This window comes from Pelobates fuscus, chromosome 9 (genome assembly GCF_036172605.1).
Source record: "Pelobates fuscus isolate aPelFus1 chromosome 9, aPelFus1.pri, whole genome shotgun sequence".
In the NCBI taxonomy this organism is placed as follows: domain Eukaryota; kingdom Metazoa; phylum Chordata; class Amphibia; order Anura; family Pelobatidae; genus Pelobates; species Pelobates fuscus.
Window position 1 is genome coordinate 131,190,207 of NC_086325.1, and position 11,758 is coordinate 131,201,964.

Sequence of the window (11,758 nt, forward strand, 5' to 3'; positions counted from 1 at the left end):
TAAAATGTCCACAAGGTGTCTACCTAATCTCCATGAAGAAAATACCTACTAGATGTGCACCCATTGTTGCTGCTGTGTATAGTTACTTATCTTGTTTCATGCCTGAAAATAATCATACTTTCTAAACCTTTATTTATTTTCAATATCTAAAGCCTTTCTCAGTGAATTTAATAGAAATGGCATGCAAGTGTCCGCTATATCTGTAGTGAAAAGTTAGATTACTTCACAATTAATCTAGATCACTTCTTGAGGAAGGTACCATAGCCAGTAGTCCTGTTATTACTCATGTAGTCTCCCATTAATCATTCATATTAAAGGGACACTCCATTGTCGCAAAAAAAGCTATTTAGTTGACATACTTTTATTTATTTTTTTCCCCTCTACTCGATTATTTAAAAAACAGCCAACAAATTCTGCAGCGCAGTTCAGTAGGTGGACTAACAAACAAGTAGTCACGACTTCGATGAGAAGTCTTTGCAAGGCAGATGTTCTGAGCAATTGTCTGCCTCTTGAGTTTAGCTCCAATGAGCTAAGCAACCAGGAAGTAACAGCACTGTTTGACAGCCGGAGGGCGTAACGAGGTTAATTTATGAAAGTTACTTTTTTTTTTTTATTGAAATTAATAGTGTGAAATTAAAAAAAGAGGGCACACTTTTACCACATAATGCACTTCAGCAAGCTGCAGTACTTTAGGGGTCTGGAATGCCTCTCTAACCCTTTGAGGACGGCGGGTGTTCTATGCTGTCTTAAGAACACTAAGGGCAGAGGAACACACTGGTGTTCGTAATACATGTTTGTGTCGAAACTTTGACTCAAGCTATCAATCCAGATACACAGAAGCAACATGCAATTAGGTGGCAGCTGACAAGCAAATGAGAGATGGATATATAGCTATATATATACATTATATACACACACGAACCTGATGAAAGTCCCAGACAAGGACTGAAACGTCGATTAAACTATTTTAAAATGTTTCAACATTAAAGTCTACAACTTTTAACCTTTATCTACAAACCGTGAGTGCTGGTCATCTTTACTGTTGGTGCATAAGATTTTCCCCCCGATTGCAAGCACCCGGGTTTACTACATAGGACTACTACAAGGACTTTGTGATTTTTCTATATATATATATATATATATATATAAAACAAAAACCAAAAATTGGAGAGCAATACAAATGTTCATGTACAAATTTACTTTTTTTTTTATTATATATATATATATATATATATATGTTTTGGTTTTTTTTTTAACAAGGGAGAAGAGATTAGAGAATTACATTTATCCTATTACGTGTGTAATATTTAAAATGCTATTATGACATACATAAATAATCCCAGCACTCAAACCTTCACCACTGGTGGACTTCAGTAATATATGAACAACAAATAAACCTGCTAACATAGTATAGTATTCAGCTCTGATATTCATTTTTGCAGAGTCCTACACCAACACTCCGTAGTTAAAAGCTCAAAGCAGCATAGTTGGTTGTTGGTGTGGGACTTCCTTAAGAGGTTTTCCTTGACTTGACAGCTAAGCTTACACATTTAAATCAGGTGAGTAAAGGGAGGGGAGGGGGTCACATGGCCGCAATAGGTGCCCATAGTGTTGCCAGCAGGGGAACTGCTGTTAAAAAAAACAAAAAAAAAAAAAAAAAACAAATTAAAGTTTAAAAATACAGTTAATTTAAAAAAAAATAATTATAACGTCATACTAAGTATATTTTCTATTAATATATAAAATTCAATATGAAATATTTTATATCAAAATACACTTAGAAATAATTTATATGTGTATATATAGATAATTAAAAATAATACAAAATATACATATGTCCATACACATTATTACAAAAATATTTTCATAAATATACACGTAGACTTCAAATATGTATAATAATATATATATATATTTGCGGTTATTTGTATTTTATATATAGATAGATATATATAGAATGTCATTCTAAGTGTATTTTGTTACCGATATATATATATATATATATTAATAACAAAATACAGTTAGAATGAAATTACATATGCATATATAATTTATATTAAATTTTGTTTCAATATTTTATTTATTTATTTTATTATTTTATTTATTTATTATTTTAATTATACGTATTTATATATAATATATATACATCTATTATATATATATATAATATATATACATATTATATATGTAACGCCATTCTAAGTGTATTTTAATATTAATATATATACTTATATTAATATTAAAATACACTTTGTATGACGTTACATATATATTATATGTATATATATTATATGTATATATATATATATATATATATATATATATATATATATATATATAAAAATTATATTTATTTTAATTTTACACATGTCTAATTTATTTTTTTTACACCTCCTACCAGCAGGGGGACTGTCTGATATTTCAAACAGTCCCCCTGCTGGCAGATCCATAGCCAGCTATAGGGGGCCATGTTATCGCCATGTTATCTTTGAGAGCGATCACATGGCCCCCGGGGGCCTCATTTGCCGGAAGGGGGCTGCCTGGGCTGTCAGGCAGTCCCCCAGAAGAGGATCGCGGCGGAGGTAAGTAAATCATACCTCCTGGGGCTGCAAGCCGTTACGGCGTACCATGCCGTCGCAACGGCTTTAAAGCCCATTTAATGCGTGACGGCATGGTACGTCGTAACGGCGGGAAGGGGTTAAATTGGGCTCACCTGGCAATGTAATTATCACAGGTGTCCGAGATTATTTTCAGTGATCAAGAGTCCTGAGACACAATGCCATCCATGAGTTAAACTGAAAAACAAAATATTTAATCTTTGTGACACTTAAATAGAATTTGCATAATAATTTGGAAAATGGTGTATATTTAAATTCTGGCCAAAGTTGGCGTTCATAATGTTTTTATTTATTTATTTATTTAAATTTTTAACACACAAACAAATATAAATGCTAACTTCGGCCAGTGTTTGTGAGTAAGTGGCTACTAAAAAAGACTGGACACACCCCATATTGAATACCCTGGGTTGTCTACTTTTCAAAAATATATGGTTTGGTGGGGGTAAATTACATTGTCCGGCTTCAAAAATGTCCCAAATAGGACATGGGTGCATGATGACTAACTGTGAAAATTCAAAGTTGGAAAACTGGAATGCGTACCCTCCAAATAAGGTCTTTTAGCCCCCAGAGAACCAACGGTGATGTTTATGTAGTCACAGACTGCTTCTTAAGATTCTGGCATATAATAAATTAGGTTAATTTATTTTATTCCCCTCTTGTTTTTGTCTGTTATTTAAGAGGTGTGTGCATTAAGAATGTGTTGTGTGTTTTATTTTTTGTGGGGTGGGTGAGTTTGAACGGCTTAATATTGTTTAGTTATGTCTTCATCGAGCAATATGAAAATGTAATATAGTACTATATTTACGACATTAAGCGATTTCAGTTTTACTTGAATAGGATAATGTGGATAATGACATTTGGTTGCCTGAGATGCCTTTTATTTAAAGTCTGCGGTTGCAACATTTTATAAATATTAACAAAACCAGAAAACAGATTAAATCTATAGTCTCTTAACCCATTACTTATTTGTTTTGTCCCCCCTCTTTCCAGGTTATCGATATCTCCATGATCTTGGCTGAAGCTATTCGAAGGACCCATAATGGGGAGTCTGTGTCTTATCTATTCAGCCATGTTCCATTGTAGTCCCCACAAAATGTTGATACTTCCACTCCTGCTTATCTACTTATATCCTCACTTCAATTGGTATATATTGAGGCCATATCTACGTCCTCCATGCCCTAGTACAAAGGGACAGGTGTGTTCTGATTATCCAGTAGCTGTGGGGTTGCATTTATTTTGCTGTGAAGCCCCATCCCTCCAGCACATGACTTGATGAAAACGGAGTATCCAGCCATATATTTTATTCTGTTCTTTGTTTTTATGAACGTCTGTGTAAAGTAAGATATTGTTATAGAAGGGATGACGGTCAACGAAGGATTGGACAGATATGATTGTTGTGGTTTTTTGTTTTTTATAAATAAAGACAGCCGCTTGCCAACGGCAGTACAAACTAAGGACTCTTGTCAAAATATTGCCACATGCAAACACCAAGTTACTTGCTCGTGCATATGACTAATGCAACACTTCACTGCTGTTCACAGGGGTGGTTGAGATGTTGAGTGCTGCTGAATTAGGTTGGCACTTATTCGGTAATTTTAAAGGAACACTATATGTACAATGTTAGTGTTTCTGATGCTTTTTCAATTCAGAGACTGTGCCTGGGTTTCATTGTTCCAGGAAGTATTCCTTTAATAGTGAGTGACTCATGTTTTTCCAGCCAATTACTTTGTGATTGGTGCTTGTCAGCTGTCAAAGTTCCGCCTCACACCAAAACTGCAGGATGTTGTATGCTGCCCTAACAGTGTTAAAGCCCACTCTGGAGGACGCTATGGAATGTTTCAATATGTTAATAACACCGGTGATGGTACAAGTCGGTAGTAGTGGGCCCAAAATCGACGTATGGGTAAGCTTGTAAATAAGAGGGCAAAAAGGATGCAATGAAATACACTTTATTACACATAATTTAAAGTACAAGATTCATAAAGGCTTTCCTCAACTCTTTTTCAGGTTGAGGAATATACCTGTTATACACAGATGATGTCCAACATCCTAGCATTTTAATATGAACTGGTGTATCTACTGGATGCAGCTGAAACGGCACTAGTCCTGAATGAATGGCCAGAGTAAGAGGCAGGATTGAGACCCAGTCTTGAGCATAGCATCCTGACATAGAACATACATTTGGAGGTGATGAGAGCACAACCTTTAATGTGTGTAGGGGTGAATTGGTTGGTTTGTGTATGATGGTATGTCAGAATAAGTCCAGGACACCGAACATTCCCAGTAGGGTACAAAGGGCTTTCTAAAGGATAGCTAGTTTGGTTGGACTTGGCATTATGTAATGGTCATTGTCTCAAGACAAACGACCTCAAGAAAGTCAAAGATGTGTATCTGTCTGGGCTGCCACTGTAAATTACCTAGGTCTTAATAAAACATAAAATGCTACGTAGATGGCTTTTTTTTTTTTTAAATCCTTTTTGAAAGTGCAGAGATAATTACAAGTTTCATTACTGTCAATGGGTGTTAAATTAGTTGGTAATCGGTTTCGCTTTGGGGACAGATTCAAGCTTCGTTGCTTTTTTTTTTTTTTTTTTTTTAAATAAATACAAGAGTAAGCATAGTCAGGTGTAACAAAGAAGGGTAACAGTCAGGCTATACATGCTGCTGAAAGCAATTTAACTTGAGTTGAGACCATATTATTTTGTTGGTCGTATATTGTTACTAGAAACATCTATATGCTGGGTAAACATATGTCGTGTTGAAAGCAGTTATATGCCAGGCAGACCTTTCCCGCTTAAAACAGTTATGCTAGGCAGACATATCATGGTGAAAACAGTTATATGCTAGGCAGACATATTATGCTGGAGACGGTTAGTGTTTTGGCACGTCTTGCAGACAGACAGGACTATGTGAAGATGGGTAAAATAAAAGGTGGGCAAGATTAGTGAGCTGGATTCAGCTCGCTGGTAAATGTGTTTAACCATTACAGCGTGCCTGTGAGTGATAGGGGGCATATGCATTCAACCTGCACCCTAGGAGGATGGTGCCCTATTACAAACATTTAGTACGGCATATCACAAGATGGCATCTTCACAAGCTACAACAGTATCTGCTATAGGTTGCTTAGAGAGCTGGCACATAGTCCCTTCATATTCCTTATTAAGATAAGTGCTATACAGTGCTTATATTATGCCTTAACAAATAGTGCGATGAGAAAACAATATAGGAACATGCTTAACAGAAGAGAATCAGGCTAACATGTCTAGATTTGAGGTGCCAGCAGGATGGTCTAACTTAAAGGTAACACTAGACTAGGTGGGTGTTTGGGTGTTGTATGCTACAGGTACCAGGCTAGTCTAATCTGTTGTGCACAGGGACGATAAGAGAGGCGGGCATGCATTTTGCAGCAGTAGGCTGCATCTGCTAGGCAGTAGCTTGCTAATGACAGGGACCCCCTATGTAGTGCCTTACATGGCTATATAAGCCTATATAGTTAAGGGGAGCCCGGTCTACAGCGCCCACCGCTCCGCTAAAATTTCCTTCCCTCATCCAATGCCCATGCTGACCACAATAGTTTCATACGGAGTTTGAGTCCCGGCAGTCCAGAACAGGTCACACCACTGACCCCAGGCCTCTGAGGGCACATTTGCAGTTTCCAATACTCTGGTCCCGCTTGGCTCTGCGAGTGATGTCCCAGATGGCAGTGTGCATGGCTTGAAAGCGACGTTGTTCCCGTCGGCATCGTGTGATAATCATCCGGGGTGTCTTCTGTTTAGCCCTCAGCTTGGGCATGCAGGAGCGGGTGCTGTGCTTCTTAGGACGCGGATGGGCCGTGGTTTGGCAGGCTTTCCTCCTAAGAGGCTTCCCATGGCAGAGTGTCAGGGATGGTCTCCGCGCTGAGCAGGCTGTGTGGCTGAGCTTCATTAGGCTGGTGCCTCCGTGCTCCTTCCTCTCTACTCTCCTCTGCAATTCGAGCCTGTCTGTGTTCAAGCATCAGCCAGAAGGCGCGAAAGAGCTTGTCCAGTCGTTTTTGCAGTGATTCCTGTGGGTCTCCAGTTGTTTCTACAGGTACTGTGTTCGCCATCTTGGCTTTGTGGCTCTTTTGTTGCTTTCCTGTGAGCCGCGGTTTCGGGCTTCGTCTGTCTCTCCGATTGCCCATGCTAGACTGAGATGACCCCCATCGGTCCAAAGGGGGGAGGGGGTGGTAGGAGTTGGGAACCCCTGGAAGTCCATACTCGGGTCTGCAGCGTGGTGAGCGGACGTCTCTCCACTGCCCGATCTCTGGTAGGCCTCGGGTGGTAATGCAAGGTCTCGATGGGTTACACGTTTCATTTTGGCACCCAAGTGTCACCCGGGTGTTCCCTACTTAATGGCTCCTCTCCTGCATGCTCTTGTGCCGTTTCTTGGGGGGTTAATTCCCCAATTTGTGCTGTTTTCAGCAGGAGCCGAGGTGCAGCACGACCGCTCCGCCCCCCTAGATGGCTGTTTTGATGACATTGGTAGTGTGAAAGTTAATAGGTTGAGTTTCCAGTAGGTCAGACAGGGCTCGGACTTTGGGTCAGTCTATGGGAAGTCATTTGAGGGTAACAGAATTGTCTACTTATAATACCTTTCAGAATATTAATAGGATACGAGGACAGAAGAGGGTTATGGTTTGGAAATGTGGTCAGTACATGATGTTGCACACCAGTTAAATGTAGTGTTAGGGTATTCTATCCTCCTAAGACCCAGCCCATTAACTTGTCCTCTGTACTGAACATTTAGTTTGCATGCATCGCCTTTTATTCTTTTAAGCTACTCTATTAATCCCTGCTGTATTGTAAAGAGGACATCCTGGGCTTTCCAGTGATGTCCAAAATACAATCAAAACATATAGGATACTGCTGGTAAATCGCTTTCTTTGCTCCATGTGTAACCAACACCTGATTTAGATTAGCTTTTGTTTTTTGTTTTATTCTGTATTTTTGCAGTGCAGGCATATAACACAAGCAGGCAAGAGGTGCCCTAAAGGCAGTCCTCCAGCTTTTCCAAAGCTGAACATGCGGGGCACAAGATTAACATGCACAATTTTATGTTTTTTTTTTTTTTTTTTTTATTAATTCTTTATTTTTGTAGTGCATATGTAAGATACAAGCTGCTCAGGTATGCCACAACAGCATAAACAGGCAATATTTGGTACAGGATGATACAGTGAAGTAGCATTGTTAAATCTGCACAATTTTTTGTTAGTAGATGATTTGTCAAACGCTTAAGGTTATCACAGGTCAGGTACAGTTTACTAGTTGCTATGGTATGTGTTATATATTATAACAAGATGTAGTCTATGAAAAATGAGACATATTATTTATGGGTTGGGTGCGTCTAAGAGGTCTCAGGCTATATCTATAATTTTAGTTGTAGACATAGTTGAATTATCTGAGAGGACCCAAAAAAGTATTGAAAAGGTGGAGGCTGATGTGAAAGAGACAAAAATTAGGAAATATAGAAGGGATAAAAGAGATTATAAAGAGGGGAAAGTGAGGGATTATAGGAAGGAATATCAAAGTAGGAACATGGATAGGGGGGAAAGATGGAATAAAGACCCCCATCCCCACAAACCCCAGAATGCCCACCCAAGGTGCACCCCAATAGGGAAAGGGGTTTCCAAGATAAGGGGAGAGGAAGGGAGGAGTGGACAAAAGTAAGGAATAATAGGAGGAAGCAATACGAAAGACCTAGCACCCCCAAGAAGCAGGGAGACAATTTTAGAACCAACAGAAGGAGTAGTCCACAGGTATATACCACATACAATCGCTTTGAAGCACTCAGAGATAGACAAGGTGATGAAGATCTCTTTAACAGAGAATCAAAAAGAGGGGATTTCTCAGTGAAAAGAATGAGACAGAATGGGGATGATTTTTTAGACAGAGAACTGAAGAGAGGGGATTTTTCAATAAAGAGGACGAGGAGAATCAGTATAGGGGATGCAGAGGAGGAAAGAAAAAGAAAAGAAAAGAGGTACAATCGATAACCCCAATTGGGATTAATAATATCTCCGCATATTCCCTTAAAGATAATGAAATTAAGGTCCTAAACAAGGGACTCAAGTTTGCACCTTCAAAGAATTTTAAAACCTTTCCAGCGTATATAGACTTGATGAAATACAGCAGAAGATTATGTATTAAAAAATTCTTTTTAAATAGACAAAATAATGTAGCAAGCACTTTAGAAGATGACGGTCTTAAACATACCTCTTTCCAAAATAGGTCTAATTTTTACCCTACATATTTGAAACATGGCAATATTGAGGCATTTGAGAAAGCGGTTTTTAATGATTTTAAGAAATTAGAGAACAGAAAAACACAACATAATCTTACCTATGAAGAAAGGACGGCTCTAAAGGGACTCAGAGAAAATGATCAGATTGTCATCAAACCCGCAGATAAGGGCGGTAGTTTGGTGATAATGGACTCTGGAAAGTATGTGGCAGAATGTATGAGACAACTAGAGGACACTGAGGTCTATAAACGATTAGAGGGGAACCCATTGGGGAATATGACAAAGGTACTTACAAAACTTTTAGATAGAGGGAAAATGGAAGGTTTTTTAACATGTAAAGAATATGAATTTTTAAATATTAAAACACCTAGAATTCCGGTTTTTTATACCCTTCCTAAAGTCCACAAGGACCCTGTGAATCCCCCCGGAAGACCCATAGTTTCGGGTATAGGGTCCCTTTCTTATAATTTATCTAAGTACATAGATTCCTTTTTACAACCTTTAGTGGGTAATACCAGCTCTTACTTGAAGGACACTTCAGATGTCCTGAGGATGATCAAAGACCTAGAATGGAAAGAGGGGTATGCTTTAGTGACCTGTGATGTTACCTCCCTATACACGTGCATACCTCATGATAAGGGTTGTGCTGCTGCCAAATATTTTCTGGAGTCAGATCAAACATTGGGGCAACAACAGATCAATTTTCTTATTGAGTGCATTAGATGGACTTTAGAGAACAACTATTTCTGGTTCAATTCACAATTTTTTTTACAACTCAGGGGGACTGCGATGGGCAGTACCTATGCGCCCAGTTATGCCAATTTATTTATGGCCCACTGGGAACAGAGTTTTATCTATGGGCAGCATGACTGGAGCGCACGGGTACGAGCCTATCGCAGGTACATCGATGATATGATTTTTATTTGGGATGGACCGGAAAAGGATTTTAATGACTTTTTATGCTTTATGAATAATAATATGTGGGGTATTCACCTCACAAGCTCTTTTAGCTATAAGTCCATTGATTTTTTAGATCTAAAAATTTTTGTTGATGGAGGAGTCCTCAAGACAGAAACCTTTTTCAAGAAGGTAGATGTCAATGGATATGTATCTTATAGCAGTGGGCATTATTCCCCATGGTTAAATAACATACCGAAGGGCCAGCTCCTAAGATTGAAACGAAATTGCACGGAAGAAACTAGATATCAGGAGCAAGCGCATGATCTCATGAAAAAATTTAAAGAGAAAAAATATCCAGAAGAAATTTTGGAAAAAGCACTTAATGAGGTAAAAGGAAAAACACAGCGGGAACTCATAGATCCAGTACATGAACAGAGTGAAAATATAGATGGTTTTAAAGATGTTTTAGTGTTTGATTTTAATGACCAGCATAGATCGGTCAAACACATAATAAGGAAATATTGGCCAATATTAAAAACGGATAAAGAGTTGGGAGACCTGCTACCGTCTATACCTAAAGTCACCTTCCGAGGGGCGCCTAGTTTGAGAAGCACTTTAGTACGGAGTTTTCATAAAGAAAAAACAAGGAGACCACCTGGTATGTTTTTAGGGGAATCGAAAGGTTTTTATAAGTGCAAAATGTGCTACGCATGTAGAACTATTAATAAGGGAGATATTAAGACAGATTTAATGTTCAAGTCAGAAAGGAATAATAAAGAATTTGGCATTAGAGAACATATCAGCTGTCACTCTAATAATGTGATATATCTCCTCCAATGCCCGTGTCACCTACAGTATGTGGGGAGGACTACACGTCCTCTCCATGTTCGTATAAGGGAACACATATATAACATCAAAAGAGGGCTGGAGTGCCATAGTGTCTCTGAACATTTTAAAAATATGCATAATCAGGATCCCAGTGGACTGGAATTTGTGGGGATCAAACGGGTATTTAGAGATTGGAGGGGAGGGGATTTTATTCGTAAGATCGGACAGGAGGAGATGCGCTGGATCTTTTTACTTGATACTTTATCCCCGTCCGGTCTTAATAAGGATTTTGAGTTATGTAATTTTTTATAGAGGTCCCCCCTTTTTCTTAAAGATTTTTTATACTCAAGAAAGAAAGTTTTATTTGTATTTATATGGATATTTATATATCTGTTATTTTTTTCTGTATTATTTTTTTCTGTATGTTTTAGGTAAGATTCGTTTAGGAGATCAACCCCTTTGTTCAAATATGGTATTGCTGCTATAATTGTGTTTTTAAGAGGCAGAGAAGTTTCTATGTATAATGGTAGTATTTGTATGATGTAGGATTATGCTTTATATTGGCTAATAGTAAGTGTTTTAATATGTGTTTTAGAAATAAACTTTTAGTATTCTAAGGGTATATCGGATGTCCCATAATGGAAGGATATTGAACTTTAATTTGAACACTGAGAGACTTAGTGGCCGATTGGATCACGGCCTGAGGGCATCCGATATATATTTCGTATTTTTGTGGGAGGAGAATATTGCTCGTTTGAGAAAGCCCCAAGAGGCGGGGCGAAACGCGTCACGTGACCACGGCATTGACGCACACGGAAGTGACTGGGAAACATCTACCGGCAAGAGGCACCTCGAAACAGGAGTGAACAGGAGTAAAGACTCACGTTTTAACATCTATCCCTGTTTCTGATCGATTTGGTGTGGTGAGCTTGCGGCTGGACTGACCCATTTTTATGTTTTATTGCTTGGAATTCATTATTATATCAATACATTTTTGCGTCTATAACAGTGGTCACAAAGAGCTTTTTCTGTGGATCCCACGTACCCAAGGGGCTGATCCTCCCTGGGCATGATAGCCGTGAGTGGGGCTTATACCACTCTACTTTTGTGAGTTTTTTACCTATAGGGATTTTATATATATGTGTTTTATATGT

General features: G+C 38.4%; 1 protein-coding gene across 1 annotated transcript in view; it reads left to right on the forward strand.

Moving 5' to 3' along the window:
* PRPS1 (phosphoribosyl pyrophosphate synthetase 1) overlaps positions 1-4,068 on the forward strand; it is a 29,943-nt gene extending 25,875 nt beyond the window's left edge. Inside the window, exon 7 of the mRNA XM_063432424.1 lies at positions 3,609-4,068. Within this exon, the coding sequence (XP_063288494.1) occupies positions 3,609-3,701 (93 nt within the window). The 3' untranslated portion in view covers positions 3,702-4,068. The remainder of the gene's footprint in view (positions 1-3,608) is intronic.
* The last annotated feature ends 7,690 nt before the right edge of the window (positions 4,069-11,758 follow it).